This window comes from Abrus precatorius, unplaced genomic scaffold (genome assembly GCF_003935025.1).
Source record: "Abrus precatorius isolate BTA unplaced genomic scaffold, Abrus_2018 Scaffold6, whole genome shotgun sequence".
Lineage (NCBI taxonomy): Eukaryota > Viridiplantae > Streptophyta > Magnoliopsida > Fabales > Fabaceae > Abrus > Abrus precatorius.
In genome coordinates this window covers 16,083,122-16,103,558 of record NW_020874406.1, presented here as the reverse complement: position 1 = coordinate 16,103,558, position 20,437 = coordinate 16,083,122, and the positions used below count along the sequence as shown (strand labels likewise).

Here is a 20,437-nt window from a genome sequence, read left to right as displayed (position 1 = left end):
CTTTGCTGCTTGATGTTGCATTTCTCCACCGTGCAAACGACAGATCAAACAATGTCTATCCATGGCATGAAAGCAGGGGTCTAACTAAAATGGACAAAACTTTCCACTTTTTTTTCTTAAATAAATTTTAATTCTTTTAAACATTTCGAAAATTGATTTTTAATTTTGTTAATTCCCGCATCTTATAAAATGAGTTTTATTAATTGGTAAATTAATTATTAATGAAACAATTCAATACTATAGTGTGTCATTTGCTTAAATACATGTTGTCAAGTGACTTTTATTACCAACTTTTTTCCTTTTCTTTTTCTTTGATTCTTTGAATGCTCCCTTCATCTTTTTCATCCTAAGTTATAGTAATATGAAGTCTATTACTGTCATTGAAAAGTTGACTAATAGACGAGGTCCTGGTCGATCGCACACCGTCGGCTACAAATTCAATATTTAGGTTGCAGTGGTTCTCTGCATCTGACCTCACGTGCCATTCAGTCGTCCTTTCTTATAATAATCAAACTTGAAGTGTGAACATTGAACCATGACCTTTCTCCCAACACTAACCAAAATTTTTCCTACATCCCTCGTGCATTCAAATTTGGACTTGAACTTGAGTCGTCTCGCAAAATAATCATGTCTCCCGGAATATACCCACTCTTCAATTAATAATGAGCTTTGACCAGATACTTTAAACTAGTATGATTTGTTCCACTCTTGTTGTAATAATGAATATCTAATTAGTTATTTGTTGAACTTCATTGCCATGTTAATTGTGTGTGTGTGTCATCGATGAAAAATTGCAAAATTTGCGCAAGTGTGTTATCATTACTGATCGTTCTAGACACGTCCAACAGGGCAAACTCTTTTATGATTATTGATCGGTGGTGTTCTCTTCTTTGACCACCTTGTGCGGCAGAATGTAGGAGTGGTACCTTAAAAAAAAAACTCCTCTTTTTGGAAGGATTACTTAGTAATTAATTAAGATGGGTTGAGCATTTTAGGTTAAGATGCCATTAAGTTACTGTATGGGTCCATTATTATACTATATAATTTTAACTTGAAAGATGATCCTCTAGCTCTAGTATTCTAATAAAATTAAAAGGTGCCCCACTTAACATATTTTATATCTAAAAGGTTGTTGGAATCAAGAATAAAACATTAAATAATTAATAAGATAGAATCTGGTATAAAAAATATTTTAAAATTCTCGATAAATACATACAAAAACAAAGCATATTTCACGATAAATAAAAATATAAAAAAAATTATTTGTTTATGCAAAGTTTGAGAGAGTATTAATTTATAAATAACAGTTAAAATTTCATTCCTATGAGATATGTGAAAATAAAATATTTTGAAAATTGGTTCTAACATTATAAAATTACTCTCATTTATTTTTATTACCAATTTTATTGATCTTATCAACTTAAAATCACATATTAAAGTAGACTAGTTGATTCATGTGTTCAGTAATTAATAGTTCATTTATTTTATATTTTTAATTTAAGTAAGGATATTTTTAAAATAATTGTAGTTTTAAAAATATTTTATTTGAAATTGACATGAAATAAAATTTCGATCGATTAAACATATTGTTCTTATGCCAAATATATATTTTAAATTATTCTTAAGAATCTTATTTTTAAAAAATTTGAAAATGAAAACTTTTTTTCACCTTGACGAAATATTTCAATCTTTATTGTGTTGACAAATACTGAAAGTACATTTAAATGTTTAGAATTTTTCATTAATTTCAAGCTTATTTGTTATAGTTTTTTTAATCCATAAATATAGATTCTTAACCTGATTGGAAAGACAACTGAAACCGAATTGACCGCACCCGACCCACATAAATGTGTTTCGTTGCAGATTGCGGCATGGAAAAAGCTGGCTACTTCCTTCACTTTGCTTTTAGATTTTCAATGGTTCCAAGACTTCGATTATTGTACATACTTTTATAAATTTATTTAATTATGCAGATTATTAGGAGACATTAATTCTTAATATCAAATATCTTTTTTTCGACTAAAATAATAAATTGCAAAGTATAATTATGAGTCAAATAGATATTTAAATCAAATCTTAATAAATAAAAAGAGGTTAAATAAACTACTTCACTAGCGCTTGTTCAAAACTCGATTTTTACTAGTTTTGTGCTTCCATGATCCTTCAGTTATCTGTATGGATAACTTGACTAATTTGCAATCCAATCAATTGAGTGAGATGATTGAATCCAAAATTTCGAACCGTGGTTCTTTAAGCTTGCTAGTTGAGAGCATTGCTATTCAATAATTTTATAGCTCCATCTCTATTTAGGATCTGAAATATCACTTTTTCTTAACTATAATGAGTAACAGATCCAAGGAAGAAGATATGGGAATGGATATTAAATTTGCTACACTTTAATCTTTTAATATAATTAATTTATCAACCATGGTAAATAACTATGAACAGGTCTTTCAATGATATTTTATTTTTCTATAACATTTAATGTCATCAACAACTATTTTTGAACATCCTGTTATTGGTTTTAGTATTTTTAAAAGTATAATGAAATTTAAAATGGTGCTGTTATAAATTTGAAATTTTATCTAAAGTTTTTTGTTTCATAATTTAAGTTCTCAAAGTCGATAATAGATGTTTAAACAATTTATTAATCATGTCAAGAACCACCATAGGAGAAAAAAATTCTAAAAACTTAATTACATTAAAATAGTAAAGAGAATAAAATTTAACATATATTTAAAAACTCGAATGTAGCATACTTTTACCTTTAAAGAAAGGAGAGTGTATATTTTTAAATAAAAATGAGAAAATAGTTTAATTATTGTTAAGAAAAAAATATAAATTATTCTATTAATTTGTACAAAAGTACCCGCAAAGCAGTACATAGTTATATCAAGTTTAAATAAATTTTTAATATTTATAAATATTATTATTTTAAATTATTTATAATTAAAAAATTTATTAATATTTAATTTAATATTTACAAAGATAAAAAAATTTATCCCTATTGTCCAAAAAATTTATTAGGGCTTAATCTATGATAGAGATTAATTTATTTTATTTTTTAAATGTTGAGGACTGAATTTTATTTTTATTGTTGTTAAGAATTAATTTAAAATATATAAGTGTACCAAATCAACTTATTTGAACCATTATTATACGGGACTTTTAGGCCATTCAATTTATAAAATATATTTTTAAAATATTTTTTCTACATTTTAAGTATGATTTCCTACAACATAAAAACAAAATAAAATATCTCCTGTTAGTCCACCGTGGCACTGATAATTTTAAGTAAACATTGTTAATACTGTCTGTTACGTTAATCACTCTTTTTTTCTCTTAAGCATCGGATAATCACTTATAGTATCACTTAATCATAATCTTTAATTTTATCATGAAATATATGATCAAGTATTTTATTAATTTTGAAAAAAAATTCTAATAAAAAAAATCCAACTGCACTGTATACATCAAAATTTGTTATATTGTCACCTATTGACTACTCCACCGCAATTTTTTAAGCAATAATGTAAATTAAAAAAAATCGTGTTTAATATACAGCTATTGACTCAAGTATCCAATATATATAAAAGATCTCAATAGTAATATTGAAATTTGAAAGAAAATTTCAAAAATTTGTTGAGCTGGTTGAATTTAGTTTTTCCATCGCAGGTATAACTTAAAATCATTATCACATGTTAAATTAGAACAAATTTATGAGTTGATTCACGTGTTTAGTGTGCAGTCAACTTATTTATTTTTTTAAAAAAATTATATAAAAGATAAGTTAAATATTTTAAAATTAAAGAAATGTTATTTCTAAAAAAGCATTTTTAAATTTTATACGAGATTATGTAAGATTTTTACAATTCCATTAATAACGATTTCATAGATTGGGTGAAGATTACTGACCTTGTGAAAAAGAAAATTTTAAACAGTTGTGATTATCTCTTGGATAAATCTTTAGTAACTATTTACCTTTCAAAAACAAGAAGACTTCAACGAATGGGGTTTGAATCATCCATAGATGATTATATGATATTCAAAGAGGAATACCTTAGGGATATTTTCAGGGTTGATCAAACCAACAAACTACGAATAGCGCAGTCAATTGATAAGTTATTTAATATCATATACGTGTTATATTACCTTTATTAATATCAAATATATCCTTTAATTTATAAAAAAAAATTGTAGATATTTATTTCGCAAATCTTGGCATTTGGCAATTCAGATAAAACCCCGATAAAAAGATTTGCATGAGAACTTTGGCATAAAGTGAGATCTTACGTGCGCAAAAATCTATCAATCAGAAAACACGCCTACAGGGAAAATAACCTTAATTATCACGTGCTTCAAAAAATCAAATCTTATTTTACCACTGATTTTATTCTATTTTCCCGCACGCGTACATAGTTATATTGAATTATCAACAACACTTACCTAATTCAAATGGGACGCGATTCTTCAGTAGTTTACTTATCTCCACAAATCCTTATTTCTTTTCCAAACGAGAGAAACGCCTAAACACAATTTCATTAACGTGGAGATACAATCACTTACAATGATCCTTGTTCAGTTCCAGTAGGGTTATTCGTGTGAAAGATACGTTTAAAAGCGCAGACATGAATTGGGTTCGCGGAGAGTTGCTGGGGAGTGGAAGCTTTGCCACCGTAAACTTAGTGATACCCACAAAAGGATCCACGATATTTGATTCTTCCACCGCCGTCAAATCCTCCGACGTTCATACCTCGTATATGCTAAAGAACGAGAAACAAGTACTCGATCGCCTAGGATTTTGTCCCCACATCATCAACTGTTTTGGTCACGACCAAACCATCGAAAACGGCAAAGAGTACTACAATATTTTTCTCGAATACGCCGCAGGTGGTTCTCTCGCTGATCAGCTCAAGAAACACGGTGGACACATCCCGGAACCTCTCGTTCGGCGATACACGAGGTCCGTCGTCGAAGGTCTCAAGCATGTTCACTCCAAGGGTTTCGTCCACTGCGATGTGAAGCTTCAAAATGTTCTCGTTTTGGACAATGGCGATGTTAAGATCGCGGACTTTGGGCTGGCGAAGGAGACAGGGGAGAAACAGGGGAAGTGGGAGTGCAGGGGAACGCCATTGTTCATGTCGCCAGAATCAGTGAACGACAACGAGTACGAGTCGTCGGCGGATATATGGGCCCTTGGTTGCGCCGTGGTGGAGATGGTAACCGGAAAACCCGCGTGGAAAGTGGGTAACGGGTCGAATATACTGTCGTTGTTGATCCGAATTGGAATGTGTGATGAATTCCCAAATATTCCCGAGGAACTCTCACAAGAAGGGAAAGATTTTCTTGGGAAGTGTTTCGTTAAAGATCCTAAGAAGAGGTGGAGCGCTGAAATGCTTCTGAATCACCCTTTCATCGCCGATCACACTGTTCCATTGGACCAAGTCAATGAGTCGTTGCCTTCGCCGTCTCCGAGAACCCACTTTGATTTCCCGCACTGGGCTTCCGCTGTTACAGTTTCGCCGGATTCCGGCGAGAGGCATGCATGGGACTCGCCGGAAGACCGGCTCCGGCGGCTGGTAACGGATAAGAGGGCGATGGACTGGTCACAATCGGATAGCTGGATCAATGTGAGGACAAGAAGAAATTTTGCAGCAGAGTAAGGGCAACGGAATATTAAGGGTGTTCAACGTTCAATCACATCGTACAGTTCTCATTCCATCACGTTTGTTGATTGTTCTTTTAAGTTGTGAAGTAGTATTTAGGAACAGGATTATTACTTGTACAGAGATTCATTCTGTTAATATCATTTTTTTTTTTATCATTTTGCATTCTATATATAAGTTGTTATTTCTTTTTTATTGGAGTAATTGTTCTTATTCTGCCATATTTGTTGAGAGAATGGCTATGCATCTATCTATTTTAATGTGTGTGTTTGAACATGGTTTTCAACTGTGATTTTACAAAATTAATTTTACTTAAAATGTAAGATTAAAATATCGCAATTAATGTTTATAAACCTTTTTATTAAAATTAGTTTTTTTTAAATTAATCTAACATAAAAACTATATTTTATTACGTCAATTTAAACATAAAATTGAAGATGAAATTATTTAAATTAAAAAAAATCAACCATCAAAATTTAACGTAAAAAATTATGTTACAAAAAAAAACTTTGATTTTTATAATATTTTGTTGTAAATGCATACATGCACTTAATAATTTGATCGTTCTAATTTCCAACTTCATTGGTATGAATTATGTCAAATTGAAAGCTCATGGCTTGTTGAAACAGTGTTGGGGAGAGTGAAAAGTATTATTGAATATTCATATGGATAATCTCGGACTCTAGCAGCCTTTTCATTACTTGACAGCAGTTAGTTTAATGCTATTTGACTGGTATAATTTAATTCATTAATTTGGTTACTTTATGCTATCAGCTGTAGACCTAGATTGTTGATTCTAACCCTATGACTACAAGAAAGAATTTCCTGTAAAAAAAAAAATAGTATGTGTCTTTTGACAAATATACTGCTTCCAAACAAATATTCAATACTCATACTGTGCGTTATAGATAATCGAAGACTATATGTATCAAAATTATATAATTTATATATATATATAAAAAGATATGTACACGTTGCGTGAGTGTTGGGACTATTTAATCTGGAACCATAAAATAATTTATAGTACTTAAACAAAGTTTTACTTTGCTTTGCCCATTCATGAGTTCATTTATTTATTTTGTTTAGGTGCTGCAGGTTGGAGTTGTTTCAGATTAGAAAATATTTTTTTATTGGTTAATTAAACTAATAATAATATTTAAATAAAAAGTGACAATAAACATCTTGAAATAACAATAAGCACTCTTCATTGGATGAGCTTTAATTTGAAATTCATGAACAATCATTCTAAACCATAGATCATGCATCGGAAAGCATAGTTCATTGATTGAACGGTTCACTAAACAGACACTAAAATATAAATGCTATTGTCCTACTCAGTGTAGTATACTTCTGAAGTATCAAACTTTTTGTCCATTACAAATCAAGTCAATGTCGACGGGAATGTTATAGTTTTTTTTATCTTAAAAAAATTGAGCTGTTATTTGAAAGCTAAAGATATAGTGTGTTTTATTATGCCCGTGTGTGTGTTAGAGGAGGAAGGGAGATAATAGTTTTTGTTTTGGTGAGCAGAAACGCCTTTGGTTAAATTCCTTGGTGTATTTTGATGGAAGAAAATAAATCTGATGTGGATCTTTTTATGGTTTGCTTGTTAAATCTGTTAATAATTGGAACTTAATTTGTGAATTATATATTATCATGTCTTCACAATCATCTGCTGACTCCTTCAATTTACTGCATCTCTTTTGCATAACAGATTTGTTATGTTTATGCTGCCATCTATTTTGCAATACCTTAACTTCATGGAGCACCCCTATGACATGAGCTGGAGGGATTATGTTGCTGTAATCTCTTTATCCCTACTTTTCATATTTGTAGAATGTTACCAATCTGGGATTGGATAATTTGTGTTATACACTCCATCCTGCTATGATTATGGTATTTATATGGCAGATTGTTACTTTCTATAGCCTTCTTCTAATTTGAACGGTGGTGCTTTGTGGTTCCAGAATTAACAGAACCATATCCAGTCAATGAAATATTAATTAATTTTTCTGAAAGTAGTAAGTTTTCTTTTTTTGGTCTTGTAACGTTAAGTTGTAAGTGAGAAGACTTAAAACCATTGAAATTCAGAAAGTATATAATAATGTGGCAAAGGCCTGCTCACAACCCAATTTAGATTTACTTGAAACAAGAATAAGAGTGATATGATTTACCATAATACAGCTTCATGACATTCACCAGAGTAGATTGGGTTTAGATTATGTTTCTGCAATTGAGCTAGATCCCTGAATCCTATCATTTTTCTTTGTTTCCTTTTGTTTTTTGTTCTTGTTCACCAGAATGAAGTTTCTAAACGTCTTTTGGGCTCGGGGTTTGATCCAGTTTTATAACTTTAGGGCCCAATTTTAATGTGCTTACTATTAAGGTGAGGCATATTAAAAATAATATTGTACATTTTACATGGCCTTAATCAAACAAAAATCTTTTTGTATGATTTTGGGTCCAGTGAACCATAAAGAAACAACGATAATTTTGGGCTGTCAATATTTTCAGTGTCAGGGCTACTACACCGTGCCCATAGATGCACCAATTAACTTTCCCTTACCCTTTTTCTCTGCATAAAATAAATAAATTAGTTCTTATTTTAAATTTTAATTGGTAAGAAAAATGTTTTATTCGTACATGTTTAATATAATATTTTACTTTGTTAGTTTTGAACTTTAACATTAAGTTTAAGTATATAAAAGTAAGGTTAATTAAATATTTTGTCTTTACAAAAAAGTTGTATAATTTAAATTTAATATTTATAATTTTTTTGTTAAAATATAATTTTATTTTTTTTACAAACTATTATTTTTAATTTTTTATATAAAATATTTAATTAAAATATTGTCAAGTGTCAGCTTTTTTTATTGAATTACATTGATTAAAGAGATTAAAAATAATAATTCATAAAAAGTATGAATTATATTTTAATAAGATATTTTATTAGAATTAAATTTAAATTTTAGAATTTATTAACCTATAAAATATAAGTATTTTTTTATTAAAAATAATATATTTTAAAAATCGTACCATTAGTAATTATTTAAAGTTATTTTAAAGGTTGAAATTAATATATTTTTTAGTTTGAACTCATAGGTAATTACTTTTTTCAATGTTAGAACATTAAAAATAAAAATAAAAAGATTAAAAAAAAGGAATAGATATTTGTGAAAAATAATCTGAAATTTGTTAATATTAATAATATAGTTTTTGATATATTTTTAACTATTAGTTAAAATTTATACAAATTATACAATTCTCATTCTTATATTATTATTTTTCATAATTTTATATATTTTAATAAATTTTAGTTAATTATTAAAAATATATTAAAAATCACGTTAAAAAGGACACTATCATTCATCTAATTTATATTAGTTGATAGTAAAAATAGAAGGACAATGCAAAGTATGGTCAGCTTTTCGCTTTTTTTTGGGGGGGGGGGGGGTGTCTCATCACATTTCACTAAACACACAAATTAATTGATATATTTTTTTACCATAATAATATAAATCTGAAAAGAACTCATCAACATGATTTGCATTCTAACATGTTTACAATTGTCATTGAGATAATTTTGGACACATCACCTTTTAGTCAATAAAACAATGTCATTCATATTTCACAAAAATAAGCCATGTAAGATTTAGAATTAATGTTGTCATATAACATGCACCAGTAGCTTATTTTAAGTATTTCAAATAGGTGTCATGTCATATATCACTAACATGTTGCCATCACAGTGTTTCTCATCTTATAAGGGCGTTACACCATATATGAATGACATATCTTGAAGAGGCACCATAAGCAATGCATGACAACTAGCAATAACTTAATTTGATTTTATTTAAAAATTAAAAATGGCTTTCCATACTTCTAAAGCCTACTTCCATTCTCCTCTATCTAAACCATGTCTTAAACAATGTTTAAATATAAACAGTCTAAAAATAGCTCACAATGAAATTGTACATCATTGTAAAATAAAGACATCATTCAATTATTTGAGAAAGAAAGTGAGATTTTTTTTATTTATTAAATTTTCAATACTTGTTAAGTGTGCATATTTATAAATAATAGTAGTATTTTTTATTTTTTTTAGTTGATGTTATAGTTTTATTATATTTAATGTTTTAATTTTTCATAATTGAAAATAAGATAGCAGATCATATTTTTAAAGTTCCTGATCATATCTGTGATGACATACCTTACCTTAAAATGGTTTATTCGACTTTAAATTTCACTTGATCAAACACGTGTCAAAGAAAGTTGGGTGTATATAAAATTTGAAATCAATTAAAGGCTAAAACAGATTCTCTTGTTTAATTTCTTTTTATGTGAAAGGAATAAACTTTGGAACTATTCTCTCTACTAAAAAACTGAGAAAAAAAAAACATATTCGCATGTTACCTTCACGAAAATGAAATTTGATGCCTACTCTGGACTTTGAATATTGAAAATGCAGTGAGAACAAAGTTTGAAATTACAAACATTTCGTTTGAATTAAGCATATGAAGTGGCCAAAATAGAGACATTCCTTCAAATATAGTATAAATATATCTGTTTTCCTTTCACATTTCACGACGTTGATCCACGTAATTCCCAATGCGGTTTTTTTAAATGCGTGTCTTTGAAGTTTTATTTTGTTAATGATTAATGAATTGAAACTCAGATTACTAAATAATAATACACATATAAAAAATTTGTATTTAGCATTGCATTCTTAAACGATTCAGTACTAAAAAATTTGTATCTTAATACGTAACTAAAGACACATGTCAATGTAACTATTACTCTTATATTAATTTGTTGCTCTTCAAGTTCAACTTATTGACTCTTTTTATTTTTATTCTTCATAATATTAACTAATGGTATATTTATGATTGTAAGAGCATTCATATTTTTTATGTGAATTGATAAAAAAATTACTTGTATCTACAAATTAATTTTTTAAATGATATAAAATTAATGATATAGTTTATTATCTAAGAATTTTTAATTTTTATTACCGTATGACCCTTATACAGTTTTAAAAAGTTTTTAAATAGCTTTTGAATTATATTTTACTTTAACGCAATTATTATTAATGATTGTGTTTATTTATACGATAATAATAAATTTATATTTATTTTACTGTAAAACACAACAGACGTAGCATAATATTGGTTTTTTTTTTTTAATTATTGAAATAAATCTAGTAGTTTTTTTTTTTTTTTTTTTGCATTTGTAAAATTTATTGCGTCATTAAAAATATTTATTTTTATAATCACACAAAAGAATGTCATCAAACGCATTTGTAATAGGACTTCTTTTTTTTGTTAAAAATATAATAATCAAGCGGGGTACTAAAATTAAATAAAAAATATATTATTCTAACAATTAATTGTTATGATTACTAATTATATAACATATGTTGTATATTTTATGTGAAGTGCAAAGTAATTTTAAAATAAATATTTTATTTGGATGGTAAAAAATTCACCTTTAAAGTAAAATTACAAAAACTACATGTAATAGTTAGTTTTTTTTATTTAAAACAATTATTTATTAAAGATACAACAAGAAAATATTAATTAATTAAAAATAAGATGATAAATTTTAATCAAGACCTTCAAAAATTTATCGTCATTAAAAATTACAGGCTAATATTTTAAATTATGCCTAACAAATATAAATAAGTAATTTTTTTCTTGAATAATCCAACCCAAACACAAACTAAATCAACGACATACTAATTATTTTGCAACGTTACATTATTAAACTTTAGCATCGGCAATTGTAAATTAAAAATCCTCGAAATAAAATTATATAAATCATCTAATTCTGAATTTATGGTACCAAAGTCATATATAGCTAACAAAAGTTTAATCTTCCAAACTTTTTGCTATTTCAATTCTTCACTCTCTCCTAAACTCATCATTCTAAGCAACCACAGTTAGGACTCAGGACTTCCACCTTAATTATTATACAATTTTTTTACACGTGTTAAATAATATAAATAATAAATAATTTAAAATTATACAATTAATATATTAAATTTAGTATTAATATGTTAAAAAATACTATACATAATTTTTTTTATTGTGTTTCGCTAAACATAAGTTACACAAACCGATTATTATATTCAGAATCTCTTAATTTAGTAAAGAAATTGGTGTTTCAGATTTATTTTCAGAAAATAATTTTCCACTTTTAAACCATCTCGAAAGTACAGTATAAAATAACAATTAAAAATAAAAAGAGAGTTGAATAAACACAAGGGTGGTGATACCTAAGAGAGATAGAGAAAGGTAAAATAGTGGTAAAGAAGAAAGGGTGAGGTGAGAGGTGATACACCTAATGAGTTGTTGGGGGATGTCAATGTAACGCGTTGGTTTCCCAATGTCCTCTTTCCCTCCCTCACCATTCCCCAAATTCATCGTCCCTTCATCGCACTATCAACTTTCCTCTTGTCCGCACCAAAGTGTCAGTGCGGAAAGTTAACTCAGACTCAGACAGATACACCGATTCTCTCTCTCTCTCTCTCTCTCAAACCGGAGGATCACATGAAGGCAAGAAAATACTAAGCCTAGCCTACATAATGTTACATTTATATCCACATTCAATATTTATATTCATCATGTCATTCATGCCTTTCTGAATCCTTTTTAATTTCTTTATACATTCATATGATGTTTCATTGTCTGCAGAGGTTACGTAATAGCAATCGCATCCGTAATTTAGGAACTCAACTTTTGCTAATCGCTATCTGTCTCGGTCTGGTCACATGTTCTTCCAGCTCCAAGGTCTTTTTTTGAATATTACAGTCAAATTTATTTTTTTTGAAATTTTGATTTTATTTATTTATTTATGGGGTTGTTATGACCGAGTACGAGGTAGCAGATCGGAGAAACTTGCGGGTCAGACAACAAATGTGATGCTGGTCTCAGCTGCCAGACATGTCCTGCAAATGGGAATACCCGACCCAGATGTTCCCGGATACAACCTTCGAAACCCACCTCCAAAGTTAGTCCCTTTTCTCAATCTCTGATTGGAATTTGTTCCATGGTGTTTTAATTAATGTTGAATTGATTTGGGTTTTGGATCCTTTCTAGGTCAATGGTTTACCGTTTAATCACTATTCATGGCTTACGACCCATAACTCTTACGCTCTGGCCGGAGCGAGATCGGCAACCGGGTCTTTCATTGTAGCCCCAATGAACCAGGAAGACACAGTTGCTGATCAACTCAAAGTAAGATTCTCTTCCCTTCTTTTTCAAAATGTACTATTCTGTAAATGCCAATAGCCTTTGGAAATGTGCAGCGATGGAAATAATTATTATTATTAGTAATTTTAAAAAAAGAAACAGAGAATAGAGAATTTCTGCTTGCTAAAAAGAACAAGGATTGAAACTGAGGTGAGGTTCCACCTCACCTGCTATAAATTTATTAGTAACTTGGGAATATCGAATATGACAACTAAGAGAAAGATTATGCTCATATTTTTTTAATAAGTTGTAACTCACATAACCTTTATTTTTTTGGCTCTTTCTACGTCCAAACAAAAAATTCAAAAGGGGTTATTGCAATTTGCAAAGATTATTCAATTACTAAATATAGTCATGGATTGTACAGGATGTATCGTTTTGTTTCTGCAATTTCCTTGTTTGTTTTTGTTTCTCATATGAATAAACATTTGTTTAAAGGGGTCAATGAAGATGTGAAATATAATATAGTAGTTGGTCTTATGGTTGCAGCGGTGCAAATAAAAACCAGTAGAGAAACGTCAGTAGTTGTTTGATTAGTTAGTGTATTAAAGTTATAAAGCTATACAGTTTAGACATCAAAAGCTACCTAAAGTTATAAAGCTGCACAACTTAAACATCCAACTAACCTTATTTTAATTAAAAGTTATTATTTTCAGTTTTACTGATAGTTAATTATATATATTTTTAAAAAATTCAAATACATTAATTATTTACTTCTTTTTATATTGTTATTTATATGAAATTTATGTTAATTAAATATATATTTATTATTTATTTAAGCGGACACATTCGTTTTATTTAATATAAATATATTAGTTAATATTACAATTTTTTTTGAATTTGACTATAAATTTATGATGTATAAATATTTTTTTATTTATAAATAGGATAGTCCATCATATGCACAATGATACATAAACTAAGCAATAGAGATTTTTTATCAATCAATATCTTTTAAGAACATTAAATAAAGATTTAGTAAGTAAAACCGTTTTTTAATTAAAAATCATATGAAGATGCACCAAAATTTACGGTGAGATCTTTTATTTTTTAATTAATGTTCTTGAGACACTAATTAATATTTGTTAAACCAAAGTTATTAATGTAATAAGATATTTGTTTGTTACATAATTTTTTATTATAAATGATCTTTCTATTATTTTATGCAGTATTTTTTTATTTTTTAATCTTTTGACTTACACACTAAGTATATAAAATAGAAAATAGTTTTAAAAAAAGTACCGTTATCATAGAAGAATCATGAAAACATAGAGCTTACTTTAATCAGTGATCGAATCACGTGCTGACTACATAATAATTCAAGCATGCAATAGTTGTCTGAGTTTTGAATATATAAAAAAGAGAAGTGAATATAAAGTATAAATATTAAAGCAATTTTTTTTTTTTTAAATTTTGTATCGAACAATTACATTTTTGTTCAGTTGCTGATGTGATGAATGGATTAATCAATTTATAATATAAGATAACCATCTGAATAATCCACCCATCAAAATTGAAGCATAAACATATTTATGAATTAAAGAAAACAATCTGTGCAAAGTGCATCCCAATTTTGTCGCTTGGATCATTCATGGAAAGAACATACTCATAATTTTGGAGGGTAGGGTTGATATGTTGACTTGGGCATTGGATGTTGTGGCAGAACGGCGTTCGAGGATTTATGTTGGACATGTATGATTTCTTAAACGACATATGGTTGTGTCACTCCGCTGAAGGCAGATGTTACAACTTCACTGCATTCGTAAGTGCGTGGCCATACTATGCTTTCCTTCAATAATCACACAACTTATCCTCATTCCTAAGTGTCTTCATACGTGAACCTGCAGCAACCTGCCATAAATGTGCTTAAAGACATTGGATCATTTCTTGATGCAAATCCATCTGAAATAATCACCATCTTCATCGAGGACTATGTCTCGTCTTCTCAGGGCCTAACTAAGCTCTTCCAAGCTTCAGGCCTCAGCAAGTACATGTTCCCACTCTCTCGCATGCCCAAGAACGGTGAAGATTGGCCAACTGTCGATGACATGGTCCAGAAGAATCAGCGCCTCATCGTTTTCACTTCCAAATCATCTAAAGAAGCTTCTGAAGGCATTGCTTACCAGTGGACATATGTTGTAGAAAACCAATGTAAGTTCCCTACCCTTTTACTTGTATTTTAAGTTCAAGGCAAATGCTAATATAAGGACTTTGTAGAGGAATTCAAAGTTTTTTTTTATTAAAAAAAATATTATTAATGTATTTCTTTGTGATTTTTACTGTATCTTAATGTAATTCTTAATCAAATTTATTCTATATGTTTTAAGTCGTACTGGTTAGGAACACTCAAAGTTAAAGCCGTTTAATAATTTGCTAAAATTTTTAATTTATTATTTATTTTAAAACTAAAAATTATTTGTTTCCGTGTTGTTGATGTTTAAGATTTAGAATTGAAAACGAGGAGTTCTTAAAATTAGCACGTTTAACTCTCTTTTTTTTTTCATGAAAAATATTTTTTTGAAACTAGTATTGAAATGTTTTAGACATAATTCTTCTAAGGAGAAGAAAAATCTAAAATAAATGGAGTCAAATATTACCTTATTTTTCAGAATTGTGGAAACTAATAATGATTATATGTGGAATTTCAGACGGAGATGATGGAATGAAAGCTGGTTCTTGTCCAAACCGTGCAGAATCACCAACAATGAATACAAAGTCTAGGTCACTGGTTCTGGTAAACTATTTTCATTCTGCTCCAAATCGCTCTCAGGCATGCGCTGACAATTCCGCTCCACTAATTAGCATGATGAAGACTTGCCATGAAGCTGCCGGTAACCGTTGGCCAAATTTCATTGCTGTTGATTATTACCAGGTAGTTAGTAGTTAATTTTGATCAAATCATTGATATTACTATCAACATAGCAAAATAGTTGATGAATTATTGACAATGATGATGTTAAAGAGGAGTGATGGCGGAGGAGCACCGGAAGCGGTTGATGAAGCAAACGGTCACCTCACTTGCGGGTGTGACAGCATTGCGTTTTGTAAGGTTGGTTTCTACCACCTTAATTATGATTAGTTACTATGTTGATTGATCTTATACTAGGAAATGTACAAGAATTAAACTGTTGTAACGTCCGTTAGAAACAACCTTTAATCGTAACACTCAACCTTGTATTTAACGGTGTATCATTAATATATATACAGGCAGACGCTAAGTTTGGCACATGCGATGTTCCTCCTATTTCTCCACCTCCACCTGCTGCAGAAACTGCCCCAAATGGAAACCAGCAGTCCCAAAATAGTATTCATGCAAACAGTGCTCATTTTGATAGAACAGCCAAGTTTATGCAATCGGTTGTGGTAATTTTGGCTACGATAACTTCCTTGGACGGTCATAGAATGTCATTATTTCGGCAGGGATTCTAGTTTTGTGAAAAATATGTATGTATGTATGTTGTAAACATTGAGTTTAGAGCCAATTTGATTCCGAGTATTGTAAGGAATCCGAGTCTTTTTCCACCACACAACAGCAATCTATGGCTGTATTGTGAGTCGTGACTTGATTTGTTTGATCGATGGTTGTCAAATTCTTGTCACATGAAAAACTCCTTTCTACTAACTTCTGTTGGATGTGTAGCTGTTTCTTTTAAATGCAGTTCCATTTAATGCTTTTAAATCTCCAAATGAACATCCAAATATGAGCGAGCAGGAGCAAGCCATACCGGAATTATTTTGTGATCATAAAATGGTCAGGATCGGGTGAAGATTTGCGAGATCCAGAAATGCATCAATTGTGGGCCACCTATGAGATGCCTTGGAAAGATGATTCCTTTTATGTAACTCATTACCCAGCTGTCCCAGCCTCTCCAAATCAAAAGTTCCCCACTTGACATAAAATGGGGCTAAAGGGCCAGTGATTTGAAGGGGAAATAATTTTTCATCGAATATGATGCCAACTACTTAACATGAATATGCTGTGTCTCACTAGAACGTAGTGTAATGACCACACGCACCCAAAAAGAAAAAAAAAATTGTGGTGCATTTAATCTCATCTACATCTCCACTTTCTAGGCGCATGTCATTGCAACATTGACACTGCAATATGTTTTGATCTAACAATGTACAAGCAGATCAAAACATGATATCCAACCATGCATTATTAATAATCTTTTATTGAATGAATAGAACAATATCGCTAAAATTTACATGAGCAACCTCTATAGCTAAAATCATCATCCCTTAAAAAAAAGGCACGGGACAGACAGAAAGCAGATAAATCTAGTTGTGGGGTTGGTTATGTGAGTATAGACTGAGGTATGGAAGGTGCAAACAACCTAAAGCAAAGTATGTTATGGCCCGATGGATGCAAATTTGATTTTTATTTTTTTTTTGGCCTATAGCAATGACAGGTTGTGAAGGGTGCCACCAGTTTTTTTGGTCATTTAAGAGACAGATATGCAAATTTATTGCTTTTCTATTTGATGGTTTGATCTTGTCTCATTGGCACACATCCCGTTTTCAAGTTTACAAGCATCAACTGATACAGCTGCCTCCTCTTTCAATCCATCCCCTACTCTATCGTTAGGTGAATGTCCAGCATCCCTTCTAGCTCTGCGATCCTACAATAACATTGCACTTAATCAAAAAGTAAAACTCAAAAAGCTCCACGATGAATGTCAAATATCAGTGATACAATGTAATACTCCGTTCTTCATTATCACATTAAATTGGGTACTTTTGTTTTTACTTGTGACTTCATTTATCAAACTTTGGTGGGGTCCAGTTAGTATGCAGGAGGGGAACATGGTTAGATGAATAATAATATATGAATTATGAAACTAGATCAAACAAAAGACTTGTAGATCATCTGCAGAGACGCACATTGCACAGAGATTATATAACATAAATGAAAATAATATCTCTTTAGTTATTTAAATATTTAGCCACATGGTGTCTAGCTATAAATATGCATTCATAACAAGAGTTCACACAAAAACTATGATACGCGCCAACCAACTTGAATTGAAACACAAAATTAGAAACTAAGTTATGCCAGAACTCCATTTTAGGCCAAGAATGGAAATTCCACAATATGGCAATTTAATGTGAAGAACAAGGAATTGCTTGTTATCAAGTCTTTATTGAATGAAATTTAAATATACTTCCTTTTAACTGTGGCGTATTGTCTTAATTATCCAACCAGTTAATGAAAGAACAAACCACATGCTATCCTTACTTCGTTACATGCATTAAATAGCACTATAATGAGGTTGAATTAACTTCAGAGAAATGATTGTTACCTCTTTGTAGGGAGAATCTTCGGCTTCAAGCATGTGTATGACATGCCCCATTTTAGGCCGCTTTTGTGCATTAGGGTCCGTGCATCGTAAGGCTACAAGAAGGGCTCGCTTTAGTGCCCTCGAAGTTGGTTTCTCAGGGAGCTTGGGATCCAATACCCCCTCTGGATTTCTGTTACTAACCATCTTCTTGAGCCAGTCAACTAAATTCACCTGAAAATCTCAACTTTTTAGTGACAAGTGAAAAGGGTAACGACAGGGGAGTTTCACAATAGTAAAATAGATCAAACCTCTTCAGGAGGCCGACTATAATCAACTGGATTCCTTCCTGTAATTACTTCCATGATAAGAATTCCAAAACTATACACGTCACTTCTTTCATTCAACATGCCAGTACTTGCATATTCAGGAGCAACATATCTGCCAAAAGCAGAAAAAGTAAGGGAATTGTTGCCATCTCATAATGAACAACACTTGCAGGAAAAATATGGGACAATTGACAAGGGAGACTATACAAACCCAAATGTACCCATGACACGGGTTGTAATGTAGCTGTTATCGGAGCCAAGGAGTTTGGCAAGGCCAAAGTCTGACACCTTCGCATTCCAGTGCCTATTAAGCAAAATGTTGCTTGATTTAATATCACGGTGAACAACTTTTGGTTCCAACCCCTCGTGAAGATAAGTTAACCTGTTAAAAAAAACAATAAATTGGGAATTGAAGAACAAGGAAGGAGTACAACACATCAAATAATAACATGAGAAAAGATGGCAAAGCAGAGCAAGCAAATTGTTTAGTTTACCCTTTTGCCGTTCCTAGAATAATGTTCATTCGAATTTCCCATGTTAGAGGACTGCAAGGCCCAACATCCCCATGCAGCCACTGCTCTAAGTTACCATTGTCAACGTACTCATACACAAGCATTCTGTAGGAGAAAGAAAACCCATATCAGTTCATAATTATACTATACTATATTACATGCATAGAGAGATAACAGTTATGAATATTCACAAACGAGCATAAAAGATTATTGCACAAAATAATACAAAGAAACAAAGAGAATACCTATGAGCTCCTTCAGCGCAATAACCAAGCAACCTCACTAAATTCTTGTGACGAACACGTCCTATAGCTTCCACTTCAACCTTAAACTCTTTCTCAGCTTGTCCCCTGGGGTCATCAATTATTCACACACCAATCTCGTCATTATCAATTAATTGTACATCACACACACACAAGGGAGAGAAATTCACCTATTATTGAGGAGATTCTTGATAGCAACATGAGTATTGTCATTCAAAATACCATGATACACAATCCCATATCCACCTTCACCAATAACATTCTCGGGAGCAAACCCACTAGTAGAATCCTCAAGCTCCCTGAGAGTGTACCAGTGGCCCCAGCCCAAATGAGAAACTTCAGGAATCACAGTCGGAACCTGATCCACGGGTCGAGGTTCCTCATTCGAACCAGACCGAACGAAGGCACGTTCAGGGTACGAGATTCGATGATTCTTCCCAATCTCAAACTGAATTCTGTTGAAGGCGAGAGAATTTGTTTCATCTTCGGGAGGAATAGAAAGCAAGGATTGTCGCTCGTTGGAAGGAATAGGTTCGGGTTCGGGAAACGGGTCGGGTTGGAGGGCGGGATTCGGAGCATGGTCGACGACTCTGATTTCTTGGATCTCTTTGGATACGTCGGGAATAGAAGGGCTGGTCTTGGAACGCTTGAAAGCGAGCCATATAGAGATGAGAAAGAGAAGAAGAACAATGGCGGCGCCGACACAAACACCGAGAACCACCCATAGACGGAGGCCGAAAATGGAGGTGGGGTTGGATAGTTGATCGTTCATTGTGGCGGTGGAATGATTGGGCATTGCGAAGAATGAACTAACTCAGAGCGAGAAGAAGAAGATGAAGAAGAAAGTGATGGAGGCAATAGCAGCTGGCATGGTGGGACCCAGTGGCAACACAGTATGCAATCAATTGCAGTGTCTGTGACTGCACTGTGTATTTTGGAGAATGCTACGTGTGAAGTGAAATCTGTTGCTTTTGCCTAACTGTAGTTTCTGTCAAAATTCCTTTTACCGTGTGAGCCCACCCCACAATCTGCTTCGCGTTTTTGCTTTCCGACACGTTATCATCATATTATAACACCTTTGCACTGTTGATTTCGGATTAGCAACATGTATTTGTGTTGTGTTTGTGTTATGGGTTAA

The 20,437-nt window shown here is 31.2% G+C and overlaps 2 protein-coding genes across 3 annotated transcripts; one reads left to right on the top strand and one right to left on the bottom strand.

Annotated features, from left to right (window-relative positions):
• Positions 1-4,628: 4,628 nt before the first annotated feature.
• LOC113869133 (PI-PLC X domain-containing protein At5g67130) lies at positions 4,629-16,616 on the top strand. 2 transcript variants are annotated; one of them, XM_027505293.1, is made up of 9 exons: positions 4,629-5,630; positions 6,762-6,770; positions 12,549-12,674; positions 12,764-12,901; positions 14,580-14,678; positions 14,764-15,067; positions 15,565-15,788; positions 15,879-15,965; positions 16,124-16,616. In XM_027505293.1, the coding sequence occupies exons 1-9, from the start codon at positions 4,629-4,631 to the stop codon at positions 16,343-16,345; spliced, it is 2,211 nt and encodes a 736-aa protein (XP_027361094.1). In that variant the 3' UTR covers positions 16,346-16,616. The 2 variants fall into 2 exon arrangements, with proteins under 2 accessions (XP_027361094.1, XP_027361095.1); XM_027505294.1 differs by lacking the exons at positions 4,629-5,630; positions 6,762-6,770 and adding exons at positions 12,009-12,220; positions 12,359-12,454 and having other exon boundaries at positions 12,552-12,674; positions 16,124-16,605.
• A 429-nt stretch (positions 16,617-17,045) lies between these two features.
• LOC113868626 (probable serine/threonine-protein kinase At1g01540) lies at positions 17,046-20,187 on the bottom strand. Its single transcript, XM_027504381.1, has 7 exons — positions 19,470-20,187; positions 19,282-19,386; positions 19,019-19,141; positions 18,736-18,906; positions 18,507-18,636; positions 18,220-18,429; positions 17,046-17,538 (listed from the first exon to the last, which is right to left on the bottom strand). The coding sequence occupies exons 1-7, from the start codon at positions 20,093-20,095 to the stop codon at positions 17,383-17,385; spliced, it is 1,521 nt and encodes a 506-aa protein (XP_027360182.1). The 5' UTR covers positions 20,096-20,187; the 3' UTR covers positions 17,046-17,382.
• Between the last annotated feature and the right edge of the window lie 250 nt (positions 20,188-20,437).